The sequence below is a fragment of the Oculina patagonica genome, unplaced genomic scaffold (genome assembly GCF_052425735.1).
Source record: "Oculina patagonica isolate OP01 unplaced genomic scaffold, crgOcupat unplaced18, whole genome shotgun sequence".
Taxonomy (NCBI): domain Eukaryota; kingdom Metazoa; phylum Cnidaria; class Anthozoa; order Scleractinia; family Oculinidae; genus Oculina; species Oculina patagonica.
In genome coordinates this window covers 22,602-50,041 of record NW_027557846.1, presented here as the reverse complement: position 1 = coordinate 50,041, position 27,440 = coordinate 22,602, and the positions used below count along the sequence as shown (strand labels likewise).

At 37.5% G+C, this 27,440-nt stretch overlaps 3 protein-coding genes and 2 long non-coding RNA genes across 6 annotated transcripts in view; 3 read left to right on the top strand and 2 right to left on the bottom strand.

Annotated features, from left to right (window-relative positions):
- The window catches only part of LOC144640088 (uncharacterized), a 28,100-nt gene extending 25,334 nt beyond the window's left edge, over positions 1 to 2,766 (top strand). The window contains exons 17-19 of the mRNA XM_078499307.1: positions 288 to 410; positions 1,667 to 1,789; positions 2,762 to 2,766. Coding sequence (XP_078355433.1) covers positions 288 to 410; positions 1,667 to 1,789; positions 2,762 to 2,766 — 251 coding nt within the window. The remainder of the gene's footprint in view (positions 1 to 287; positions 411 to 1,666; positions 1,790 to 2,761) is intronic.
- Positions 308 to 23,510, top strand: LOC144640084 (galectin-3-binding protein A-like). Its single transcript, XM_078499306.1, has 4 exons — positions 308 to 410; positions 1,667 to 1,789; positions 3,151 to 3,501; positions 23,185 to 23,510. Exons 3-4 carry the CDS (start codon positions 3,258 to 3,260, stop codon positions 23,508 to 23,510), a joined length of 570 nt encoding a protein of 189 aa, XP_078355432.1. The 5' UTR covers positions 308 to 410; positions 1,667 to 1,789; positions 3,151 to 3,257.
- On the bottom strand, positions 3,997 to 7,325 carry LOC144640085 (uncharacterized). 2 transcript variants are annotated; one of them, XR_013568279.1, is made up of 4 exons: positions 7,203 to 7,325; positions 6,953 to 7,054; positions 4,582 to 4,648; positions 3,997 to 4,057 (listed from the first exon to the last, which is right to left on the bottom strand). It is a non-coding gene; the product is annotated as an uncharacterized LOC144640085 (long non-coding RNA). The 2 variants fall into 2 exon arrangements; XR_013568278.1 differs by having other exon boundaries at positions 3,998 to 4,060.
- LOC144640083 (N-lysine methyltransferase KMT5A-A-like) lies at positions 11,013 to 13,913 on the top strand. The gene is made up of 3 exons (XM_078499305.1): positions 11,013 to 12,375; positions 12,822 to 13,015; positions 13,535 to 13,913. Exons 1-3 carry the CDS (start codon positions 12,316 to 12,318, stop codon positions 13,761 to 13,763), a joined length of 483 nt encoding a protein of 160 aa, XP_078355431.1. The 5' UTR covers positions 11,013 to 12,315; the 3' UTR covers positions 13,764 to 13,913.
- LOC144640086 (uncharacterized) lies at positions 20,326 to 21,921 on the bottom strand. Its single transcript, XR_013568280.1, has 3 exons — positions 21,858 to 21,921; positions 21,275 to 21,335; positions 20,326 to 21,028 (listed from the first exon to the last, which is right to left on the bottom strand). It is a non-coding gene; the product is annotated as an uncharacterized LOC144640086 (long non-coding RNA).
- Positions 23,511 to 27,440: the final 3,930 nt, after the last annotated feature.

Genomic DNA, 27,440 nt, shown 5'->3' with positions numbered 1-27,440 from the left:
TATGTATTTATTAAAGGTATGATGAGTTATAGCTATATCAGCCAGATACATTTTTGGTAAAAAAAAGCGATTAAAAACTGTTGCTAAGTGAAAATTAGCCAGGCTCAAAAAACTGCAGAAGCAAAAAAAGGCCGGGTCCACCAGGCCAAGTTTGTAATAAACGCCGGGGTCGAGAAAACACGGTAAACAGAAATATATGCACCTTCATTTTGGCGAATTCTCGTTAAATATTATCAAGCATTCTCGCCGCATGTAGTTTTAATTTTTGTTTTTCATTCATTTGACAGACGTAGACGAGTGTAGTGCTTCTGTCTCAGTCTGTGACGTCAATGCCAACTGTCAGAATACATACGGATCCTATGTATGTAACTGCAACTCTGGATTTAATGGAGATGGAAGAACTTGCACTGGTGAGATAGAAAATAAAAAAAAAGAGAAAGGTCATTTCCATTGCATTTTTTTTTTTTTTGCAATTTGCTTTTAAACAATTATAAAATATTAAAAAAATGATTACAGGACTTAAATCCGCCTTTATAAACAAAAAATTGAAAATTTACTTTCATTTTCAAGTTTATTTTCATTTGAAAATCGAAAAGTGATTTACTTAAATCATATATATTGATTATTGATTTAAATTTTTCAGTTTGGTTTAGGATAGAAAGTTTAAGTTGCTTGCTCACATGTGCAGAGTTATGTATTCCACGTACTAAAATGTGACCATACCTCCTGTGGTTTTTTAGTTACACGCCATGTAATTCTTTCCCCCCTTTGGGCTCCGTACAAACCTCTGACGGAGGAAGATGCTTACCTTGCGAAGCACGTGCTCGAGTCGTAATTGCGTCCGAGCTAAAGCACACCACTCCGTTCCAAAGTCGGACTCCTTTACTTCTCTAGGGCCTGCCACGCGCAGGAAAGGGGATGCTTATTCCATGTAGACACTCACCATCAGCTTTTAAAATACTGAAAACGTACATGTAATTTTGCATATTTTGGCCGATAAATGGACTACACTTTTCGGCTTTGTAGAGTAGGGTTATCAGCTACGTCCCGAAGTTTAAAATATTCGCTTCTAAATCAAGGTCATTTTTCAACCTGTAAGTGAAGAAAGTGTGTATGTAAAGCTTTTACATCTAGAACGAAAATAATATTATTTTGCTGTGCAAACATTCAATCGTCTCTGATACGCGACTTTGCTGGCTCAACAGTACAAAGATGAAAATGGACATCATCATCTTCCTATTCAATGAAAAGCTTCTTCAAAATATTCCGGCTCAAAAATGCTCTGGCTACCAGCCGTTTTTTTTTTTTTTTTACAGCAGTTATGAGTAAAAACATTGCGTGACTGACGTAGCAGTTTGAAGCTGTCAAAACAAATCACCGGTTTCGCAATCCAAACGCTTGAATAACACAAAAGTAAGAGTGATTTAATAGCCGGGTTTAATAGCTAGCTTCTGCTGAAAAAATATCCTGCCCAAGGAAGCAGCCGAGCGGGTCTGGAGCGTTTTACCGACACGACCAAAAATTCCGGGCGATTTATGAACCGGGCCGGCCCAGTCTCCGCCAGGTTAATTAGCCCAGGAAAGAAGATCCCTTTACTGCAAAGACTATCTCACCTGATTTTGGTTTGTCATTGAGTAATTTCTCTCGTTTTTGTTTTTTCTTTAAGATGTCGATGAGTGCATTAATTATTTATCCGTCTGTGATGGGAATGCTGACTGTCACAACACTCTGGGCTCTTATAGTTGTTCCTGTAGAGCTGGATTTGCAGGAGATGGATTAAGTTGCACTTGTAAGTATATTTTATGAATTGTTACCCTGTATTATGCGAGGATAAGGGGCCAGAACGACGGAAGTTCAAGAAAGTTGAGTAGCCACGAAGATTCCTAACTTGTATACAATTTCTTATCAGTTGTAAAGAAAAAGGGATGATGGAGTTTTGAAAAGATATTTTGGGACAACTGCTTGAGAGGCAAACATATTTCACTACCCACACATTGTTTACACAAATGAACTCTTTGTTCTACACTGGCTCGACATTGTTGTCCATTATAAATGAAGTTATTGTTCAGGCAGGTTGACTTAGAGTCTCATATAATGGACTGTCTTTGTTTTAAGATTTTTTTCTGTGAGATACGTTCTGCAGAGTGAGAGTTACTAGACACATGAGAGCGTCCAGGGTTACCCTGTTTGTGTACTTTGGGTAAAATGTAAAACCGTCCAGGTCTAGGATCGGTCTGTATAAGCTTAGATAGCGTTTATATATTCTTGTCGTCAATAAATGTTTCAAGGTTCATGCGTTTGGTGTATTTGCGTATACGATTTTGCCTAAGGGTTTGCGGAATTCGGTGTCGCTGAGTTGTTCTAAACATTCGTTATTATACCAGTCTCGATACGTGACAACCGTGACAAAGCCCTTGTCCGTAGACTTGATGAAAATTTCCCTCCAACTACTAAGCGATTTGCATGCGCGTCGTCCACGTATAGTTAAACACGGAGCGAGCCTACAAATAGGCCCCGTCTAGCACAAAGTTGCCTTCGATTTAAAAAGTCGTGTCCGATTTACGGTCGTGAACAGAAGCGCTCCGCAAATTTTGCTTTTTAAGTTGTAGTAGGTCGTGCCCTACTGCGTCAAGAAAAGTAGGGTCCCTTTGTGGGGGAGGGGGTCAAATTACTTTCGGTGCAAAATGGGTATGGATTAGTTTGGGGAGGGGGGCGGGGGGGGTTAACTTAACTTTGTAACGTTTGTTTTTCTAATATAAAGGTTAAACGTTACAGATCTAAAATGGGGGAATACGATATACCGGGTAAAATAAAATATATATTTTATTTTACCCGGTATATCGTATTCCCCCCATTTTAGATCTGTAACGTTTAACCTTTAGAGTCATTCTCCGCAATATCCGGAAGAAGGAAGGACATGCCTTCCAGAAATATTATAATTCAAATACAGTTTACCAAACCGTTTAATCGGCCTTTTCGGCATTATTTATTGATTTATAGCTGGATATATCTTCTACAGTGAGAAGACCCGGTACTTCTATAAATATTTTGTTTCCGCGGTCCTTGCAGTTCGGTCTGAATATGGTCAACAAGAAGCGTTTTAATGCTTTCAACTGAAAAGCTGACATTTTTGTGCATTTTTTTCAACAGCTCAGGCATATGTGACTGCTTCAAGCTCTTGTTATAATACATTAACAATCCGATCCAGTACAAGCGGTATCATATATTCAAATAAAGATGGCTCATACACTGATGGTATGTCCTGTCACTGGAGTTTGTCTTCGAACACCAACTTGGAACTTGTGTTCTTCAGATTTGAAACTGAAGAAAATTGGGATTATGTTTATGTGTACGATGGTGGCTCTTCCTCCTCTCCTTTGATTGGACAATATGATGGAAACTATCAGCCTTTTACTGTTACAAGTTCATATAATCAGCTTTATGTCGTTTTCACAAGCGATGGCTCTAATGTACGCTCTGGATTTGCAGCAAGTTATCACGGTAAGAAAACTACCACTACTTAAAGAAATAATAATTATTACAAATATCACTGTTATTTTCACTTTTTCGTCATTGTTACCGGCTTTGGATAGGATACGAGTATTGTCGTTGGTTGTTTGACCGCTTAGCTATAGATACCATTCGCCGTGCGGACGGTAGCTAAGAAGAGGGTCTCAATGGGGTGTTGGCTTTTACGGAAAACGGTATACTAGTTTGTTTTTTTATGGCTAACGGTAAATTTATTTTCATCACAGTTAACAGAAGTTAACAGTTAATTTTTCATATTTTCAAAGTTAAAAAATAATTTCTCTTATTGAAAATATATATATATATATATATATATATATATATATATATATATATATATATATGACTGAATTTTTGAAAACCGTGTCAGCAACACAAACCTCTCACTGGCACTTTGCCAGGAAAATCAAAGGCTTTGTCAGTCAATCAAGCAAAGTCAAGCAGTCACTGGCGAACAAACACACTCACCTGAGTTTTGCCCAGCTGGATCACCGCCGCAACCTAACCTTGTTGCCTAACCAGGCCAGTTCTGCTGACGAAAACCAAAAAAGACCAAGAAATCAGTTTTTTAGTCCAAGTGTCCACTTTTTGAACCCACCCCACCCCCCTGGGTTATGAGACCTGCTGGTTGGCATGGTACCACCCTGTAGCCTGAAGCCTGGGCTGCATGCCAAAACCCTTCAAGACACCAAGCCCCCTGCTTTTTCAAGCGCCAGGCTGGCCTGACCCCTGGCTATCGCCAGGCGACAGGCGAAAAAGTTTTGCTTCAACCGGAGACCATGTTTTCAAAAATCCAGTCATATGTTGGCAGGTAATGCCTGGAATTGCACTGACAATCACTGTTTGCCCAGCTGACTTGCCCGGTGCCCGAGCCTGGCTAACGGTAGGTCACAGCCAGCTGGAAGCAGGCATTCCCTGCCAACAATTATGACTGAATTTTTGAAAACCGTGTCAGCAACACAAACCTCTCACTGGCACTTTGCCAGGAAAATCAAAGGCTTTGTCAGTCAATCAAGCAAAGTCAAGCAGTCACTGGCGAACAAACACACTCACCTGAGTTTTGCCCAGCTGGATCACCGCCGCAACCTAACCTTGTAGCCTGAGCTTTGCTACTGCTTTGCTGTTGGGAAAAAAACAAACAAAAAAATCAAATTTTTTGTCGAAGTGACAACAAAAAGTTAAAGCATAGCAGTTATTATATTTAACTAAATGCTGCCTTTGAAAAAACACTACATCATGATATGATGTAGCATTGACATTAGAATAATAAAGTCAAAAAGGGAATGCAGTTAAAATTAAGTGCAAGCCTCCAAAACTTAATTATTTTCATGATAGGAACAATTATGTTTTAAGATATAGAAAAGATATTTTCAAACAAGCACTCAAACATTCTTCTCCTTTTGAAATTTCAAAAGTTCTGTAACCATACTATTAGCTATAAATACATTTTAAGAAATGCTGCCTTGTAAATTAAAATTGCTTCCCTGAAATATACATCGCACTCAAATCAGAAACAATTAAATAAATGCTGCGGCGTGTAATCAAATATATATGGCATGTGACGTCTTCTTTTAAAACGGCCAGCTGGTAACAGATACACATAAAATTTTAACATGGCCATGAGAACTTACACTGATGTAGTTTTGACTCCAATACTAAATTTGCTAAAAATCAGTGGAATGTGATCACCCTATATATTTTTATTTATTTTTTAATATTTTGTTTATGAAATATTAAGATTTTACAAGCAATAAATATTTAAAACTAAAATAATTAACATTTATTCATATTTACAGATCAAGAAACTGAAGTGAATAACTGTTTTGGTATAATTACCACACAAGTTAAAATTAGCGTACCAAATAACCAAAATATCACTTTTCTTAGTTTCAGATACAAAGCGACATGCAAAAGCAGTTTCTTTCACTTAAGCAGCTCGGAGGTGAATAGTACTTTGCTTACATATCTGGGCCCTCAAGTTAACCAATCAGTGTGCACGAAAAAGCATTATTCACTTGTGTCGTACATACTAATAAAAAATAATAAAAACTTGTGGGAGGATAAGAGTATGGGGGAAACTGAATTTCAATCTACAGCTGTTATCATCTGAGATTAAAATCTAAGATTTACACATCGATAGATCATTGATGACATAACATAAAAACAAAATTGAAAGAAAAAAATCAGTTAGAATGAATTAATTATACCATTAATTATAATTTTTAGCACAGTAAAAAAACTTCTGCTGTTAAGGAGTTTAAAAAAGTTTTCAGTGCTTTCCAGCTCTTATTTACTTTGATGGGTCAGTGATTAAAGGGTCAAAAAAGTTTTAAGTTTGTAAAAAAGTTGTATCTTAACAAGCTGATCATTATTCGATAGTAATTTTAATTCCTGAAATACATTAATTGTACAAATCTAAAAAAACTTTTCAGTTACAAGTGCAGGCATAATTCCAATGCATGCGGACAGAGCTCTTTTCAAACACTTATTTAGAAGCCAAAATGGATTTGTTTTATAGTGTTTTCTGTGAAGTATTTAAGATTAAATATGTTATGATTCGATGGCAGTCATTAATTGTTGTATGTACATACTTTTCTGAATCGCTGGTTAATGCATGACTAAAGCAAAGTTATTTGTAAATTTCCATTGGGAAATTTATTGAAAACTTTCGCCGCTTCCTTATACCCATCGATTAAAACCGAACGTTTAAAACATGTAGATTCACTCAACATTTTATGTAATAAAAGACGTTCTCTTGTCAAAATAAAAAACAGCTGAGATCTGCAGTGCGCGAAATACACCTATCTATTAACCTCTGCCTAATTTTTCTTCATTGTCTCATTTAACAATTATTTTAAGGCAACAGCAAAATGATATATAAAAGCTTATAAACAGCTGTATGGAAATAAAATATTAGCTAAGCTTATTAAGAGGAAATCCGCCAGGACTTCGAGTAGTTATTGGACAAAATTATGTACCAAAACTTTTACACCTGATTGCAAGCTTTTGTGTTACTGCTTCAAATAATTATCTTATCGAAAGAAATCTTTTCTAACAACACCAAACATCGAAAACAAAGTTCGAAGTTCCACTGAATTCCACTGAATCGCTTAAAAGATGTGAGCTTTTGCCCATAGCTTGTGAACTTTGGATATCATTCTCAGACTCTGATAAGAAATTGTTGTACCAGAATTTTTCCACCTTATTGCAAACTTTTTTGGTACTGCTTCAAATATCTTATCAAAAGAAATCTTTTCTAACAACACCAAACATCGAAAACAAAGTTCGAAGTTCCACTGAATTCCACTGAATCGCTTAAGACGAATTTACAAACTTAAGACTTAAGACGAATTATCTTTATTGAAAAGACAGCATATTTCAGTGGCTTCGAAGATTCGCTGTCTTGTTGTTACTTTAAACTTACCTTATAAACTACTTCGGTTTGAACAGTCTGTAGCGTCGCAAATCCACGTCCCAGGCAAACCATCAGCTTACTTAAAGACAACACTGACCAAACTTCGGTTCCCTAAAGATATAATTTACATTTTCAGATGTGAGTCGTAAGCTCTCTAAGGTTTACCCGCCATACTTCGGCCGGTATACGCCTATTTACAATTTAGAAAAGTTCATTTTGTTTAAATAAGCCTATTGAATTTACGCGCAAGAACACTTACCGATATAGGTTATTAAATCCAAAAGAGATAGAACGGGATTCTAGTCATTTCATTAGAAACCATCGACACAGTTCGACTGCAGAAGAGGCCACGAAATGAAAACTGATTCGATCACCAGCGATGGAATCGTCACCAGTTCCCATCATACCTAACAGCGTAGCCCCTCGCGCGGTCGATAAATATTGAGCTCGTTTTAATAATACGTTAAATGTTGGGATCTCGGTTTCGCTCAGTAGCAAAGGCTGAAGTGCTTAAATAAAGGCAAGCAACGTTTTCGTTTGGCAAAAAGTGTCAAATAAGCAATGCAGTATAAAGTTGTACTCACAACTGGACCGGTCTACACAAACCGGCGACAAACTACTGTACTGAGACTACCTGAACTTCATCTTGTCGAAAAAGGAAATGGATGCAGTGGTCATGAATACTCCCCTTCGATTGGAGGCCTTTTACTTTACTATTACTTTGCCTTTGCAATGATCGGCTACGAGCAATTTTGGTTTTCGAGAGCAAGACTTTCAATAGTTTATTTCAGTGGACTGGAGAAGGAAGAAAGTTTTTTCGCGGCCCACTCACGGCAGATCAAAATTTAAATGTTATTTCGTTTCATTTTTATTTATTTTTGTATGTGAGAAAAACTCAGGATTTCCCAACCATATATCTCAATTAAAACGTACGGAAGTACTAAAAAGCGAGCGGGCATCACCTCTCCCATGACATCGACTAGACTACAGACTGACCGTCGAGCTTGAAGCGAAAAAAAAAAAAATGAACGCTCTGTGGGGAGGAGGCGGGCGAGGCGAGAAGCTAAATATTTTCGCTTCTCGCCTCTCCCCGCCTCCTTCAACCGAGCGTTCATTTTTTTTTTTCGCTTCCCCAAAAAAGTTTCGCTTCAAGCATCGCTTCGACGGACCCTGCGAAAAATAAGGATTGCTCGTGGTCGACTCCCGCTGTTTATTTTTCCGCCAAATGCTGAACGTGTCGCATAACGAGACAAGGGAGAAGATATGTCACGCAAACATAAAATTCTTGAACAACTGTTGTAGATAAACTTCTCCTAGCTGTGATTCCTGTGAAACTAATAAGTATTTTCTGAAGTAATAATAAAGGGGTAGTCATTAAAAGTGCACTGCTTTTTAGAATATTTCAATCGACCCTATTATCCCGCAGTGAACAACAACAGCTGACAACAGTAATCACGCGCCAATTAAACACTTATTAAATTATTGAACATTTGTCCTCAGAATAATAAATTTATGTTATTCTCGAGGGATGATTTTTGTTTTCGTTGAAGGAACTAATACTTTAATTCATATTGGCGATTAAACAAGTAACGTGTTTCGCAAACTAAATGCGCCAATTGCACAAGAACAAAAAACCTAAATGGGCGTGCAAGTTGACAGATTCCAGGCTTTAGTTGACGTTAAAATCGCCTTGAGATACGCAATCCTTTGACCGGAAATGGAGAAATCGAGAATGCTAGCTCATTCGTAATTTAATTTCGTAAACCTCATTCGTTATGACGAAATTTTACCGAATAAATTTAATAAAAGATACTGGCGTTTCTGTGTTTCGACAAATCGCCTTTTCAATATGACAACATCAAGATCGAGTTCAGACGATTCCTCGCGTAATTCTGGCGGTGAAGACCTAAACAAGCTTTTATACAATTTCGATTCTAGAAGACCATGGCAGTATTTTGTACGTGGACCCCCACTCGCTAGCTCTGTGGAAAAGGGAAGTAGAAATCTGACTACCAGAAAAAAGTTGAAGAAAATTTACGTCGCTAAGAATAAGCGAAGAATAATTAGACGAAAAAATGCTGCATTCAACGACGTAAACCACATACTTCTGACATGTTGCAATAGCGGTTGCCTTCTGAGAAACGGTGCATTTCGAACAAGAAGTCTAATACGAGATCAAAGAAATATGGTTTATCAAAAACCATATAATGAGCAGAATTACCTCTTCTCCAAGCTCATGGAAATACAGGTGACAATAAGAGGTATACGGAAAGTGACTTACAATATACCTACATTGGGAATGGTTTGCAAGACCGCATTTAAAAAATGCTATGGATTGTCTTCAAGCAAAATAGAAGTGCTGTTGAAAAAGATCCATCTTGATAATCCAGCCATACAACCGGACCAGAGAGGCCAGAGGACGCCAAGGCGGTTTTTGCCTAATGTGAAAAACCTGGTTGTTGACTTTATCTGTTCGTATGACGCGAGTGTTTCACATTATCGCAGAGCGAGGACGGATGCTAAGCGATATTTTGACTCAAAAGTTACTATGCGTCAAATGTGGTCACAATTCCTTGCTGAAAACCCTAATTTGAAGACAACCAGTTTGAGACAAGCAAATAAAGGTCCAAATTTGAGTTTCTCGGCGTTCAGAAACATTTTTAACAGTGAATTGAAAGAAATACTTAGTTTTAGAAAAGCGAGGCAGGACACCTGTCAAACCTGCGACCAACTAACAAGTGGATTGAATAAGGAAAAAAATAAAACTGGACCGCACAGGTCCGAAGATAAAATCTCACGTCTGACAGATGAACGCGAGGCACACTTAACAGACAGTGAGGTTAGATTTGCTTCCTTGAAATATGACGTTACTATTCTGGCTACAAAAGTTAACTAGTGTATGAACATTTAATAAAGAAATATTAAATGAAAACGACCTGTCTTTCAAGTCTGACTTATTTTCTTTATAATTATTTTGAGGCAGCGATGTACCGTATTTTCTCGATTAAACGCCAAACTATTTTCTCAGATTAAACGCCGGGTCAAAAATGCTATTTGATCGAGGTTCCAGCCTTTGTTCCGGCGAGGTCCAGGCGTTCCCGTTTATGAACTTAAAGTTTTATATCCGTACATTTACTTGTTTCCATGTTGTTCATATATATTGTTTCGGTTCTGTTATGTCGCAAATCCTGATTGCAACGTGCCTTGGTACTAATCATCCTCGGAGACCCAGGGAAATTTTGTAGGGGCGGAACGAGTGGGAAAATTGTTCCGCTTTGACAAACTGGCCCTAGGTATCGCAGGATGAGTAATGATATATCAACTTGAAAAATTACAAAAAATTTCACTTCGTTAATAAACGCCTGGCCCCGATTAAAACGCCGGGTTCACCAGGCCAAGTTTGAAATAAACGCCGAGTCGTTTACTTGAGAAAATACGGTATGTTGTTTGGTCATAGTCTCATAGAGCGGTTTTCACTTGAGTGTCGAAAGTAATTCGCGTTTGCATTGGTTTTACATTAGTACGCTTAGTAATTGGTTTAAAACTCTCGCGCCACTTTCTCAGCCAATCACATGTAAAACCAAAACCAATTATGACTCGCCCGTACACGTTTTCCTGCACTTCACACCGGCTACTAGGCTCGATTTCCAGCCGCTTTTTCGCTTTTTCGCTTTTTGTCTGTGCTCTTTGTGATTGGCTAGAGTAATTACTTTGGTTTTGGTTTTACGGCACTCAATTGAAAACTGCAGTATTTTATGACAATTCTTCCCGAGTTAAAAAAAATACAAACAAATGTTGTACTCTGTTAAAAATTATTATTTCCCGGGCCTGTTGTAATTGGTAAATTTCAAATACTTCGGGACATAAGAGCAGATAAAATTTAGTCGTTAAACCAGAATCTCAAATATGTAGTTAACATCTTTATTTTTTAGTTGACCAACGTGGAATAATTGTCAATACCGTGTATCGCCGAAAGCTAGGATTTTTAGAATTAGAATTTTGGCAGAAGTGTATTTTTAAACTTCAAATTTCTTTATCAAAATGCTAAAAGATTACTGAAAGGAGAAGAATTACGGTAAGGCAGCATTATAACTAATTACGCAACTTTTTATCAACACGAGTATATGCTTCCACTTATACCAGAAGAATTAAATTCCCACGTCTTGGCCGGTTTATATACACTTTTCGACTGTTACCAGAGCTAATTTTTAATGGCCGAATTCCCATGCGCGCGGACGTATTTTCGTGCAATCAGCATGCAACCGTGACTGCCAAGTACAGAGTTTGTAGCTTGACTTCAGAGCACGTGAAAAACGGTTTGAAAATGCCTCCGAAGTTTGTCAATATTAGGAGGGTTATCCTAAAGCACAAAAGAGCAGCGAAATGTCCGTTTTTGGACAGGTACATAAAAGAAGTGATTGTATCGGCAGGGGAGCAAGAGTTTGTGTCGTCCAAAGAAATATTTGAGGATTACACAAGTGTTGTGGCTCTGTGGTCTGAGCGTGACGGCCAAACCAAACACCTATTGAAAGAGAGAAGTTTTTACCGGGTAAGTCGTTACAAATCTTGAGAAATCGCTTTTGTTTTAGATCATATACAGTTATCATGTAAAAAGACACAAAATGGTTTCTTTCCGCAAGAAGTACTTCTATTTTGTGTGGAAGAATAGGAAAATCTGGTTTCTTGGTAGCCAGATTCTAGCATCTGCTGTATTGAAACTTCAAAGTAGCTAAGTAAACTTTAAACTTAAGCGCATAGAGATTGCGAAGTTTGTAAGAGCATATCCATCTCAGGCTGAACACAGATCTGAAAAGGTACAAAAGGAATAGCTTTGTTTGATGCTGGCAGCTTTTTTGAAGGTTCCGCGAAAGACGTTATTGCGCTGTGAGTGTCTAGACCTCACGACCTGTGTGAATCTTACCAAGGACGCATGATGCTTACACTGTGACAGAAATATATTGCATTAAGAAGACAGCATTTGTGCGCTGCTCTGAGAAATCGACGAATTTTGATGTATCCGGTAAAGATGCTTCCTTTAATTATCGAAACCAAATACAGTTATGCTAAATGTTTTAGATCAGTTATGCTAAATAGTTTAGCGAGTTCTGAAAAAGAAATGAGGCAACACGGTTTTAAACTGTGCCGGATCTAAGTCACATGTTAGTTTAAAATATAATAAAAAATATTTTTAATAAAACATTTTATTATTTTTCCTTTCACTTGACCAGCAATTCAAGAAGGAAGTTTTGTTTTTTGGGCAGCGGAATGGCTGGCCAATAAGGCCCGCTGTCCATGTTAACATTCGTGGCTACACTGGGATAGCGGTTCAACGGCCACGACGAGAGAGGGCAATTGAGTTTGGGGGGCGTATAATGGCCGAACGAATTCAGCATTATATGTCCCTCCATCCCAAGCCAACTCCCCCAATCGAGGTAAGCAGCCATGTACATACACAGTCGAGCCTCTCCTTACGGATTCCTGTCTTTATAATACAGGCAATCTTTAATGTCCGACAAAAATCTTCAATATTATCATTGAAAAAATCGTCTATGATACGCTTCTCCCAAATTATGAACAACGGGTGCTAACTCTTTGCCACTGGGAGCAAATTCATATAAACTTAATTCTTTATTGTGGACTCCCCGCTAGGCCGCTGATAAGGTGACGATAATTTGTGTATAAAAATATCATTTCCTGTTTGTGGTTGCAAAAACAATGACGCTCTATTTAACGTGAATGATTTCGGAATAATATTATATCATTTTTTATGTGTATATTACTTTTTGTCTATTTCTATATCATTAACTCTGATATCTTTCCACATTAGGAACGTATTCATTCGGACGTGTTTAACTTAATGTTTTTTTGATTTCTTAAGCTTCACGATGTGCCTAGTGATCCGCGAAAAGCCGGAAAATGCGCCTTCGCATCTAGGGACATTAAAAAGCATGAAATTATATGCGAATACGAAGGTGAAGTTGTGGGCCTGGAAGAATCTAAGAGGCGGGAAAACGAGTACCGTGAGCAGGGAAAAGTGTGCGTTCTTATGGTGTTGGACAGCGCAGGCATTGCGTGAGTGCTGCTTTAAGTGTGTTGAAATTTTTTTTTTTAATTATGTTTTATCGTTGTTTGCCTTAAGTGAAAGAAAATTCGAACATGTAGTCCTTCAATTTACCACGCCGATAACGTGGTTTAGAATTGACTGGGGTAAAGCAACTTTAATATCCCATAGTATTTATTCCATTCCATCCTGACATATTCATAGTATCCCATACATGGCTTTATTTTGTAGCCTTTGATTGTGCGGTTCGAAAAGCGACACTTTTTTAAGTCAGCATTTTGGGGTAAAAACATTCAATAAGAAATCTTTAAACAAACATTTTTAGTGATACCTATAGCTTTTAATTTAACTAATTATTAGCATTCATTCCCACGTAGTATGTTTACCGGTTACAAAAATATGATTTTTGTAGCTAGGCATCGACGATTGTGCCTCCAGAAACCTACCTCTAATACGAAATGACAATCTATTTTGTTATGATATTTTTATAAACTGCATGTATAATATTAGTCTATGTATTTATTTTTCAGCATTGATCCATACCGAGGCAGTGTACAAAGCAAACTTCCTTGGGGAGCTACCCTAAATCATTCGCGAAAAAATGCCAACGTGAAGCCATTCGTTGTAAACAAGAACAGTAACCAACCCAGAGTGTTCTTCATAGCGCTGCGCGACATTCCACAAACAGTAGAGTTGCTCTGGGATTACAATGACCCGGAATGGGCGCTATACTCGAATAGTCAAACTCTACCTGAGTAAATTTCAGTACCTTTACACGCCTTTTAGACTCAGGCCGAACGTCGAACTTCACATGAGACGAACTAAATTTCAGTTTTGGTCGACCCAAACAGGTAAAGCTTGACCGTTGAGTCAACATAATTCGTCGAACCGACACCGAACTACATTCAGTGCAGCAAAAAACAAAAAAAAAATAACATACAAATTTTTAATTTTAGAGTTCGTTTCATAAGGAGATTGACGTTTGTCCCGCTGTCAACTTCACACTTACTATCCGTCTGAAGCAGACGGATAGAACGTGTTGGTTGATCTTAATGAAGGAAAATTACAAGGCTGATTAAAAGGATTCGTACTATATTTGAATTCCAATCTTTAATTTCGGAAGGCACGGCCGTCCTACTTCAGGATCTTACAGGTCTCTGTAAGACTGATGAAGGGGGAAGACCGTGCATTTAAAAATAAAAGAATTTAAATATAGTACCAAACCGTTAAATCAGACTTGCAATTTTTCTTCGAATTCATTAGTTATTTAGTTAGTTATAGCTGGTTAGATCTTCTGCAGTGATATGATCAGGTCCATCTATTTTGTCACGGTGACTCAAACTCGCCTTAGTCAAACGTCGAACTTATTATGAGCTTAATTCGCTCAGTTTAGTTCGTTTCATGTGAAGTTCGACGTTTGGCACAGGCCTTATTTTGTAACGCTCTTTCCTTTCTCTACAGAGAACGTATAACGTGTAATGTTCTTTGGTAGACGTTTCCATCTCGCAACTAAAACGATGTTTGCGTCACTTTCGGCGGAACATTGCCTGATACTTATTGGCTAAAATCAGACAATATTTCGCCATGCAAGGTCGAGCAGGATAATTGTTTTATAATTCAACAAATTGTCAACAAAATACACTTTGCAGCTAGTAAAAAACTGGGGTTGTGCCGAATGTTAAAGATTTCCGACGAATCTTTACAACCTACGTATATTCAGTATTGCATATTACTAAAAACTAGCAATGGTATTTTGCTATTCTTGCTTGTTGATTGGTTAACAGGGAATGGCATGTGAGCGTCAAGTAAAATTAGCTGGGGAGCTCAAACATTACATTTCTTTGGGCGTTTTTAATAAAACAATGATACCAGTCGCGCTTGTTGGATATGAGATCGTTATATTTTTCTGTATATTATGTGTAGCTTCCTATTATGTTATGCATCTTTTACGACACGATGCACTAATGAAAATTGAAAAAGGTATTGTGTATTATTCAAAAAACGAAAATAATACATTTACAGCCAACTCCCTTTACAACGGACACCTTCGGGACCACTATTTGGTGTTCGTTATAGAGAAATTCCGTAGTACAGGGAGTTATTTTCAGTTATTTTTTATTCGCTGGGACTCCAACTCTTATCTGTAATTATAATAACGGAGTATCCGTAATAACGAGGTGTCCGCAAGGCGAGAGTTTACTGTAATATTTTGGTCTATATGTGTAACTTCCTATCGTGTTTTACATTTTAACGCCACGATACACAATTAAAAATTGAAAATGTACTGTGTATCGTTCAAAAAAGGTTAATAACACACTTAATTTTTTTGTCTATTATGTGTAAATTCCTATTGAGTTCATTTTTACGACAAGATACACCAGTGAAAATTAATTAAAAGTGTATTGTGTATCGTTCAAAAAGGTAAACATTATATTATTGTATGTTAAATGTAAATTCCTATTTAGTTTTACATCTTTAAGGGCACGATATATCAGTGAAAATCGAAAGAGGTATTGTGTATCATTCAAAAAACGTAAATACAATACATTTAATTTTTTGGTCCATTATGTGTATCTTCCTATTATGTTATACATCCTTTATGACACGATACACCAGTGAATATTAAAAAGGTATTGTGTATCGTTCAATGTCATGAAAGTGGCATGGATTAAATAAACTTCCCACAAAAAGATCTTCTATCGAAATTTAAGTTATTCGCCTTCATTCTCTGCAGCGCCTTTCTGACAAGATAAAGAGGCATAAAATGCTTGTGCCTCCTCTGTTAAATATTTTCGAGCTAACGTCAAACAGTGTTCTTTAACTTGTGCTGGTACAGGTTTCTGTTCATGCCTTACAGGCACGAGAAATTCGGCATTCAATCCGTGTCTCTGTTTTTTTTTGTAAAATGAAACAATTCTTGGCCTTTCGTCAGTATCCACTTTAAACCTTACATACGTAGTTCCGGGATGATGAACAAGAGTCAAGTCCCCGCTATCAGGATCAACAACTTCACCACAGCCGAAATTAAGCCAGGCTAACCTTCTGACTTCAAATATTTGTCTGTCTTCATCTTCATTCCTGGCAATAAATTCCCTTTTGAGGAATGTTTTATAGTCCTTGATCATGTCTAATGTAACCCAATATACCTCGATGTTTTTCATAGAACTGTTTTCCAGTAACGAAGCCCACTGCCGCGGAATATCAACCCTCTCTATCGTATCAAAGAACTTCTGTATGCAACCAAACCGTCTATCACATATCGAATAGGAGTGACCCTCCAAAAGAAATTTGAGGTCTACTCTCAGAAAGTCCCCATTATTCACCAGGTATTCAAGGTAAAAAAACAAGTAGCACTCTTTAAATTGGCCTGGGGCGTTATCGGACCAAATTGTAAGCTGATCGAATTTTCCATATTTCATCTGAAGGGTGACTAGTAGATGATTTAACGAAGATATTACCTCGTTAGGTCCTGCTCCTCCAATGCTGTCGTCATAGAAGAAGCAGTGAATGGTTTCCTCATTTGCACAATAGATTCCAAGGAGATTGGTTCTTAGCTTCCTTAGGAAATGGCTATCTTGTGCTGAGACCTTAGGACATGGTAAATTCTTGTGATAATCCAGTTGCAAAACAAGTACTTTCGGAAACATATTTTAAATTGTGGTTCTCACTGCTTTCTGGAAATAATTTATATTATTTGTTTGCGCAACTACGTGAGTTTCTTTTGCAATAGAGAAAGTTTGCGATTGCTCAAGATTAATGTTTGTTTTTATTGAAATTGCTTCACTCGGAGACGCCACTAAAGAATCGTGTTTCACCATCTGCGTCATTTCATCCGATAACTTCCCAACAGGGTGTCATTTTAAAGGCCTGTCAATATGCGTGCATATTAACCGGGTTCACATGTCAAAAAAATAAAACGAATATCAGATCGATCCACTCAGCACAGACATCACCAGATGTGTTCTTTTTTATCAAATGATAAAATTGAAATACATCTTTACTGGAATACCACGCTTATAGTTTCAAGGATAGCGAAACTTTCGGTTACAAATTTTAGTTCGTTGTACGTATGATACTTCTCTCTTGTATATTTGTATACAGTAAAATATAACTGAAGTTGTGATAATTCCTTTCCCAGCTTTCGGGTGGTAATTTAATACGTACGTTTTACGTTACGTTACTATTCTGTATTTGCGTACAGTAAAACATAAAGATGTAACGTTTTATTAACGAAACATGCCGCTATGAAAGCTTTAAAACTTTTGGCGAGAAGATTAGAACGATAAAGTAAGTTTTCCTATGGTACAAAACGTAGACGAGGTTTCACAATTATTTTTTCGTCTAAAAGACCAGAAAAAAATTCTGATAAAAACAGAAGATTTCATAAACTCGTTCTGATATATCACTTTGGACAGAGATATTTACTGACCTAACGATCGAAATGCCAAGGTAACGTACGAAAACGTGTTACTAATGCTACGCACTTACTCCACTTTATCAATTATATTAGAGGGGGGATTTTTACTGTCCACTTGTCCACACGAAGATATGATAACGCAAGTGGAAAAGACATCAGTACGAATGAGAAAGTCGCTTATCTCAACAGACCTAAGCTCTACGAAATACATATCGACACTAAAAAATTAAAACAAATGGTTTAAATGTAAAGCAGCAACTCTGAAAAAAAAAAAAACATGTCGCTTGACTATTGGCTCGTTTGAAAAAAAAAAAAGAGTTTTTGGCCTCAGAAAAACTGCGATAAAATCATCGACTCTGTTCTTCGATTTTTATCGGATTTAGTCTAGAAAATCTCGACGAACCGATTTGTGGAAATTTAATCACTCGCTCCTGCCTATAGAAATCAAAGAATTTGTTACAACTTTAAAAATCGATTACTAGTTAATTACAAAGCACATTGCTAGTCTTAAAATAAAAGGCTGTACTAGAAGGTGAAAGAAACGAGAGGCTTTAACATTCGCTTTTCCAAGCAGTTGTCACAACGCAAAAAATAAAACATCTTCAGAAATAATTAAACCGAACCTTTCCAAAGAGTTCTTGATCTGTTTGCTGTCATAACCTCGCTCGAAGGTATATACTAGTGCAAAAAAATGATGGACCGTCTGAGTTATTGTACAAAGTAACGAATAAAAAATTGTAAGTAATTTTCCTTACTAGGTTCGTGGTACGGACACTGACGGAAACCAAATATAACTTAAAAACTTCTGAAGGTGGCAAGCCAAATAAGACTGAAAGAAAAGGAGTCTCACAAAAGATACACCTTTCGTTTGAATTCCAAGGCAGAAGCTTGAATTCAGGCTAATAAGCGCTACAGTTTATTTTCAATGTATATTGCTGGTGACGGACGAAATATAGCTCTCTTTCCTAATTTTTTTATTTCATTTTCCTGATGTACAACTGGTGTTTTGGTTTTGGTATGAATTTTCTGAAAAGACGTCAACACACTGCCGTTTCATTTTATTTGGAACTTTAAGTCGGACAAAATCGAACGAAAAGCTTTCAGTGCTCCTTTTAATTGACGAAGGTGGTTTTCAAATGGTCGACTTTTCTATTATAGACAAAGCGGTGATGCACTATTTGCTCTTTCTTCTGGACTGTAATGCCAACATAAGGCATAGATTTCACAGACAAAAGTCCCGACATTTAATAAAATATCTTACCGCTAAAATATCAGGATTGATACCCTTAGGCAAATTGCCATTTAAAATAAACAACTGGAGGAATTTAATAGGAAGTGGAAGAATTTCCTATAACTTTTCAGTTATTTCATTTATTTAATTATTTACGTTTAGATCTTGTTGATTTTCCTTGTTCTTTTCCTCTTTTCCATTTAGCCGATACAATGTATATCCAAAATTACCGCTTTTTAATCGTAAACTACCTGTTTTATCCTATATTTTCTAGTTGTATGTGTATTTAAGATTATTTTTGCTATAATTTATTTCATTAATCGTTATAAAATTTCCTTGTATTATTTTGTGTGTCAATAAAGTATTTAAAACAAAATTTTACCGGAATGATGTGGAAGTGAAACGCTCTGGAATAATCGTTTTACTGTAGATAGATGTTATGCATATGGAAGACCAACTTATTATGCGGCAAGGGTATCATGTATTTAAGTTCAATTTTTGCTGTTGCTGTCTTTGCATCCGTGTTTTTACTGCTAGTCAGTCCTTTTGTTTTACTTTTAATTACTTTTGTCTGTACCTACAATGCAAAAACGTAATAGTCTGTTGAAACTATGCGTAAAATAAAATATGTTATTTTAGATATTGCCAACTGCCTGGAAAAAACGGTCATTAAACCTTTAAGCGTAATCCGGCAAGCTGAAAAAAAATTTTTTTTTTTTTAAATCTTTCACAATTAAATAAGTGCCTGATCATAGGTTGTTCCGATGTAATGGCATTTTCACGTAGCCGAAGAGCTAAAAAACCTTCTGTTTTGCCAATATATTGTTGCGAACTTCTCCCTTTTGGAGAGAGCTAGTGTTGTTAATATGACCTGGTAGTTCGCTAGTAATCTTTTTAGCTATTAGCAATTAGTTTGGCGTTTTCACAGTATTTCAGTTGAATGCACTTTCAGTCTGCTGGACACTTAACTTATTGATACACGGCCCCACGAGCTACCCATTGGAGCTTCAGTTTCAAATAAAGGACTCCAATGATTGGCCAATACTTTAATGAGAAAGGCAAAATAAGTCACACATATGTTATGCGCCTGCCTGGAGGTCCGTGTAGGGAAGAACTATGTCCGAGGTCTTGAATGAATGTGTGTTCAAGATCGAGAGCACAGGTTTTCCTTAACGGACCGGCCAAGGCCGGAAAATAGCGTTTTTTTGCTACTCTAATTTGCTCAGTGGTACAAAAACCTAGAATGATTGTGCTGCAGAACTTCTGTTCTATACTTGCGCATTCAAGTTCTTTGCTCAATCAATCGAGGGGTTAGCAAGGATGAATTATGCTGCTTTCTGTTAAAAAATTTCGAATACAACAGCCGCGTTAAAAAATAAACCGTAATCACAGAAAGGTTCAGCAGATTTGATATGCACGCTGAGGAGACCTAAGAAACGAATAAATAAAGATAGGAAAAGTATAAGTTAAAATGTACCGGTGAATAGAAATATACCGGTAACACAAAACTAAACACTTAATTTTGAACTTTTTGACGTGAGTTCACAATAAACTTAAGCTTTGTTTCCGTTTATATAACGAATTAATTATCTCCAGGAAAAAGATTTCCAGCAGGTTTTTAAGAATTACGGTTCCATAACAGACGGGAGAGATGCTTTAGGAGAAAAACAAGATTTGTTAATTGCCAACTTTTATTAGTCTAACTTTGCTGTAGGTAATAGGAAACTTTATTTATGAATAGTACAACGTATACGTAGGAAATGATTGCTTAATCTTCCTATAGCTAGCCATGGCTTTATTCATGTTCAAAACGCACGACTGGTTACAATAAAACATTTCCTTTTTAAAATTGCAATTTACATTGAAAACATAAAAAAAATGTCTACTAAGAAAAAATCTAGATTAAATTATAAACTATTATTAAACTTATCATAATATTGTAAGCACGACTTTTGATAACTAAAACATCTAATCAAATCGGAAAAAACTGTTTCAAATATGTAGCAAAAAGACACTATTTTAAAATGAAAAGTTGTGCAATTCTGTAATGTTAGGTTTGAAAAAAAACTACACAATAATAAGTAAAAGATTACAATTTTAAATTCTGAATCTGACACCAACTTACTAGCTTAGGACTAATACAATGACAATACTACTTAAATTAAAGAGAAATGTTCCTGTACTGATTTAATGCAACAATTATTAGACTGTTTGGGCTGAAAAATCTCTGGGTTACATTTAAAAATCTTACGAAGATAAAGTTATTGTTTTCGGTGATGACAAGAAAACTTTCTAAAAAGGTAAAAATGTAATCAAAATGAATAAGAAATTAAAAAATCCTCTTACAGCCATCGCTGAAAAAAGCAGCAATTCACCCTAAGCAAAAACAACAACGAAAAAAATACATTAGCTATTGTAAGGCAATATCTGAAACTGCACTGAAAGTCACTGTTTGCCCTGCTGAATTCCCTGGTGCCCAAGCCAATCCCTGCCAACATTGTTGAATTTTTGAAAACCGTGTCAGCAACACAAACCTCTCACTGGCACTTTGCCAGGAAAATCAAAGGCTTTGTCAGTCAATCAAGCAAAGTCAAGCAGTCACTGGCGAACAAACACACTCACCTGAGTTTTGCCCAGCTGGATCACCGCCGCAACCTAACCTTGTTGCCTAACCAGGCCAGTTCTGCTGACGAAAACCAAAAAAGACCAAGAAATCAGTTTTTTAGTCCAAGTGTCCACTTTTTGAACCCACCCCACCCCCCTGGGTTATGAGACCTGCTGGTTGGCATGGTACCACCCTGTAGCCTGAAGCCTGGGCTGCATGCCAAAACCCTTCAAGACACCAAGCCCCCTGATTTTTCAAGCGCCAGGCTGGCCTGACCCCTGGCTATCGCCAGGCGACAGGCGAAAAAGTTTTGCTTCAACCGGAGACCATGTTTTCAAAAATCCAGTCATATGTTGGCAGGTAATGCCTGGAATTGCACTGACAATCACTGTTTGCCCAGCTGACTTGCCCGGTGCCCGAGCCTGGCTAACGGTAGGTCACAGCCAGCTGGAAGCAGGCATTCCCTGCCAACATATGACTGAATTTTTGAAAACCGTGTCAGCAACACAAACCTCTCACTGGCACTTTGCCAGGAAAATCAAAGGCTTTGTCAGTCAATCAAGCAAAGTCAAGCAGTCACTGGCGAACAAACACACTCACCTGAGTTTTGCCCAGCTGGATCACCGCCGCAACCTAACCTTGTTGCCTAACCAGGCCAGTTCTGCTGACGAAAACCAAAAAAGACCAAGAAATCAGTTTTTTAGTCCAAGTGTCCACTTTTTGAACCCACCCCACCCCCCTGGGTTATGAGACCTGCTGGTTGGCATGGTACCACCCTGTAGCCTGAAGCCTGGGCTGCATGCCAAAACCCTTCAAGACACCAAGCCCCCTGCTTTTTCAAGCGCCAGGCTGGCCTGACCCCTGGCTATCGCCAGGCGACAGGCGAAAAAGTTTTGCTTCAACCGGAGACCATGTTTTCAAAAATCCAGTCATATGTTGGCAGGTAATGCCTGGAATTGCACTGACAATCACTGTTTGCCCAGCTGACTTGCCCGGTGCCCGAGCCTGGCTAACGGTAGGTCACAGCCAGCTGGAAGCAGGCATTCCCTGCCAACATATGACTGAATTTTTGAAAACCGTGTCAGCAACACAAACCTCTCACTGGCACTTTGCCAGGAAAATCAAAGGCTTTGTCAGTCAATCAAGCAAAGTCAAGCAGTCACTGGCGAACAAACACACTCACCTGAGTTTTGCCCAGCTGGATCACCGCCGCAACCTAACCTTGTTGCCTAACCAGGCCAGTTCTGCTGACGAAAACCAAAAAAGACCAAGAAATCAGTTTTTTAGTCCAAGTGTCCACTTTTTGAACCCACCCCACCCCCCTGGGTTATGAGACCTGCTGGTTGGCATGGTACCACCCTGTAGCCTGAAGCCTGGGCTGCATGCCAAAACCCTTCAAGACACCAAGCCCCCTGCTTTTTCAAGCGCCAGGCTGGCCTGACCCCTGGCTATCGCCAGGCGACAGGCGAAAAAGTTTTGCTTCAACCGGAGACCATGTTTTCAAAAATCCAGTCATATATATATATATATATATATATATATATATATATATATATATATATATATATATATATATATATATATATATATATATATATATATATATATATATATATATATATATATATAAAAAAATAGGTGTTAGGACCATTCTGGGACGATAAATTAAACTAGTTTGGTTTATTTATAATTACTGGCCGATTTTTTAAAGGTAACATACTTTACATCTAACGGTAAAAATGTTTGGCCGTTTCACGGCTAATAGTTAACTCACATTGAGACCATTAAAGAAAAACGTATTCTACACGTGGTGATATAGGTACAATCATTGTTGTCATGATCAACAACCATTTCCCATACCGCGAAAAATACGATAATCAATGTTCGTTGGTTACTTATAGGTATCTGTTTAATCCATTTTTTTCAGTCCTCGACTCGATTCGCCTTGTTGGTGGCACGGCATTAAGTGGCAGGGTAGAGATATTTTACGGCGGAGAATGGGGAACAGTCTGTGACGACAGCTGGGATCTGAATGACGCTTACGTGGTGTGTAAGGAGCTTGGATTTCCTCCAGCCTCTCAATACTTTATGAACGCACATTATGGGGAGGGAAACGGTCGGATCTGGCTGGATCAAGTGGGATGCTTTGGATCAGAGTCTCATATCACTGAATGCAGTCACCGTGGATGGGGAATTCACTCTTGCTCCTCCAGTGAAGACGCAGGCGTGGAATGCTCTTCTACTATACCTTAATCGAATAAAAAAAGTCAAGATGAGTACATTGAGATAACCTTAAATCTACAACGTCCATATTACTTTAACGTTTGAGAATAAAATGACTTCAACTTGGACAGCTTACTTTGTAATTACATGTTGGAAAATAAAATGACAAAATAGCACGCTTAGATCAGTTATCAGGTATACTGCAAATAATTTAAAGTACTATGTAGTTGAAAAAAATAGCATGTGTTAAACGTGTATCTCTACTTGAGATAAGCGAGCGTTAAATTAATGATAAAATTTGCTTAGTTATAAGTCAATATCTCATATTTTTTTCACGTGGAGAATATTCAGTACGTTTTGAGGCTACAATACTTTTGTCTGAAGGTTGAGTAATTCGGATATGATTAACAACAGATAGTTTAAAGAGTTTAGAGTTTATAATAGTTACATTTGAGCTATTGCGTGAGTAAACGTTTCTTTTTTAACCCTCGGACGTACCAGGCGGGGGGGGGAGGAGGGTGCCCCCATTTTTACCAAGTGTTGAAAAAAAGAGCTGAAACTTTCAGTAGCTGTTCATTCATCTATTGAGGAAATTTTGATACGTCAACCATGTGTCCATCATATTTTATGTTGCCATGGAAACTTCATAACTACAAGCAGGTCTGGCCAAAAATCGTCATTTTTAACATCTTTATTCATTTTTCCAGTTTTTGAAATGAAATTGTACGATTTCTTTATTTTTGAAGTCCATGAACATTCTGAGTCGATTTTCCATCAAATTTCGTTATTTTCTGACTTTCTAACAAAATAGTGAAATCCAAGAGAGCGGATCCAATATGGCGGCTCTAATGACGTCACAGCCGATTAATTGGCGCAAAATAATTTCGCTGTGACTTAATAGAACAAGAACCTAAGGGAGTGGGGGGTTCCCCCCCTGACGATTGTGGGTGTATGGTTTTGCTTGTATGTCGGAGGGTTAATAGTTTGCTTGTTGTTTTTTGTTTTTATACACTTATTTGCGAAATTTTTAGCATCTAGTTCGTGGGAAAAAATAAAACGGATTGTAAAACTGTCAAGTTACACTAAGCACAATAGAGCTATAACTAAAATTAACAGCAAGAATGATATAATTGCAATAAAAATGCTTTAAAATATCTTTCATACTCCTATTTTATAACAAAACATGTGGAAGGGGATTGCGGAGATGAATCAGTAGAGCAGTGATCCAGACCTTCTTGTAAATGGGGTCCCAATCGTTCAGACTCCAATTTTGCAAGAATAAGATGGGGGCCCGCTTTCTAAAATGTTTTTTTTTTCTCAGCCTTTCAGGCCTTGGTATGGCCTGAAGATGAAGTGGAAGGCCGGGTCTCCGGGCCCCTTCCCTAGATGAATTAGCACACAATAACCTTCCCAATTTTTAAGGAACCTTTTTTGCAAATAGATGTTAGAAAGACTTAACTGAATAGTTGATAAGAAGCCAAAAAAATTAAGAAAAAAATATATATATCAGAGTGGGTATATCAAGAAGAACGTTGTGAATTTTTTGCAGCAAGAACGTGGTGCGGAAAAATGTTACCCGCTTGTATAATTGACGCACCTTTTATAAATCACAAAACATTTGCAATATTCGACTTCAAAAACGACAGAAAAAGCACCGAAAACGCGCAAATTAGTTTTTTTTTTTCATTTCTTTATTGATAATGGACACTTTACAAAATAAAAGGAGGGGATTTAAGCAATACTTAAGTACAATATAATTTTAACTTTGCAACTTAGATTTTCAATGATTTTTTCACACCGTTTACTTAAGCATACGTATAACAGAAGCAATTACTTTACCTTGCCTAAATTAGTACTTAAATTTGCTTATTCTAGAAATGTTCCTCAAACTTAAGGCTATATATTTTTCCGTTTGGTATTTTAATTCTAAAATTTGTTTAACCCTATTCGACCGGGCTTTTTTGGACCGGGTTTATTTATTTATTTTTTTTTTTTGGGGGGGGGGGGGGGAGGGGACGAAGTCCCAATTTACAAATTTGGGGAAACATGCCTGCCAAAAGGCCGTTGCCATGGTGATGTCAAGTTCCTGACACATAATCCAACCCTAGCAAATTGTTGCCAGATAAATTTTAGGAAAACTCAAAAAGTTTGGCAGCGTTTGGTTAAATCTTCAAAAAGTTATAACAATTCATAGTCAGCGCGGGCCTCAAAAACCCTCTTCCGTCTGAATAGAGTTAAAATTATCAATGCTGGGTTTAATTCTTTTTCGCCTACAGATCTAAAGATAAAAGAGTTAAAATCATTCTAGAGTTTATCAAGTCCATTACCTCCCTTAGAATTTCAATAACTAGGTTTATCGCTTCTGTAACAGTTCGAAAAATAAAAGGAAAAAAGAAAAAGGCGGGATTCCAGGTTGGGTCGAGTGATGGCGGTGTACTCGTAGAGGCAAACTAAAAGCCCTCTACCCTCAAACAGCTTTTCATGGCCGAAAAATTGTCTAATCTTATCAGAAAACGCAGAACCAGATCGTCTAAAATATCTGGAGACGATAATTCGCCTTTGCATGAAGCAAAAAATCTCAGAGATCTTGCAGAAACAGCAGCCGAAACCGTAGGAAGAGTCAACTTGATCTGCTCGAGAAGTTTTACCTGGAGTAAAAAATCGCCAAAATTTTTTTGTCATCTTGGCTATGGTGCAACTTCATTAGAGATTGGAAAGCTAGGGCCGGGAATGAGTACTGTACATAAAAAAAGTAAGCAACTGAACGCGTCTTGTTTGTTATCCATTTATAGTGAAATAGTTGTACTACACTACTGTATGAGGGTCTGAATGGGAGGGGGGGGGGGGGTCTACATGTCGGTAGTCAGTTAAAATTTCATTACATTAGCGGTTGTCAGTTATATGTTTCGCCCTTTGTCGCTAGTCGGGTATGAATTAGAGGGTCCTCATGTCGGTAGTCAGTGAAAATTAAATTATTTTGTCGTTTGTAAGTTATATTTTTCGCCCTTTGTCGATAGTCGGTTAACCCCATTCAGACCCTCCTGTATGTGCAAGAATAACAAGCATCCACGTGTTTTCCAATTAAAAGACCCGACTTGCACTCGTCTTACGGGCTCTTGTAATTTTGTTAGTCTTGAAAAAGACTCCCTTGTGCTGATCTTCCCAAATTACACTGGAAATCATGTGATTACCTATGCATATAAGAAAGTGAATTATTATCTGCTGGTGGTAACAAAATGGGGAGACAATAAACAACAGCGGCAAAGATAAAAAAAGAGGTTGATTATAATTACAGCGGTTGAAATGGCTTGATTTAGACGAAAAGGGTTTACTTTTTTTCGTTGATTGGATGTTTAGTCCACTATTCTGGACTACAAACAGGGAGTGAGTAAATATCAAAAATTAACCAAAATATACACTGGTGTCCCAACTCACGATTCGAGAAATCTATCGAATGAATGATTTATGTATAAATGATATATGTGCGTATGAGTGATTTATGAAACTGATATCGAGTGGGACGTGACTACTTGAAGTGCGCGGTGTTGTGTTACAATTTGGAACGTTGGAGATTGAGCGCTCTAAAAGGGAAAGAAAAGTCAGGAATGACTTTCATTCTGGAACGAAACTCGTTCCGGAATGAAGTTCGTTCTGCATTTACATGACAGAGTCGACCGGTTCAACCAAAGGCATTTTCACGTGTGCGGTGTTCGTGTGAGATCAAAACGAAGATTCCTAACTTGTATACAATTTCTTATCAGTTGTAAAGAAAAAGGGATGATGGAGTTTTGAAAAGGTATTTTGGGACAACTGCTTGAGAGGCAAACATATTTCACTACCCACACATTGTTTACACAAATGAACTCTTTGTTCTACACTGGCTCGACATTGTTGTCCATTATAAATGAAGTTATTGTCCAGGCAGGTTGACTTAGAGTCTCATATAATGGACTGTCTTTG

What these genes read in the sequence shown, in the direction of transcription:
- LOC144640083 (XM_078499305.1), top strand. Translation starts at nt 12,316, where the DNA reads ATGGCCGAACGAATTCAGCATTATATGTCCCTCCATCCCAAGCCAACT. An exon ending in AGCCAACTCCCCCAATCGAG is followed by an intron (nt 12,376 to 12,821) that starts GTAAGCAGCCAT and finishes TGATTTCTTAAG; the next exon opens with CTTCACGATGTGCCTAGTGA. An exon ending in TTGGACAGCGCAGGCATTGC is followed by an intron (nt 13,016 to 13,534) that starts GTGAGTGCTGCT and finishes TTTATTTTTCAG; the next exon opens with CATTGATCCATACCGAGGCA.
- LOC144640084 (XM_078499306.1), top strand. Translation starts at nt 3,258, where the DNA reads ATGTCCTGTCACTGGAGTTTGTCTTCGAACACCAACTTGGAACTTGTG. An exon ending in ATTTGCAGCAAGTTATCACG is followed by an intron (nt 3,502 to 23,184) that starts GTAAGAAAACTA and finishes CATTTTTTTCAG; the next exon opens with TCCTCGACTCGATTCGCCTT.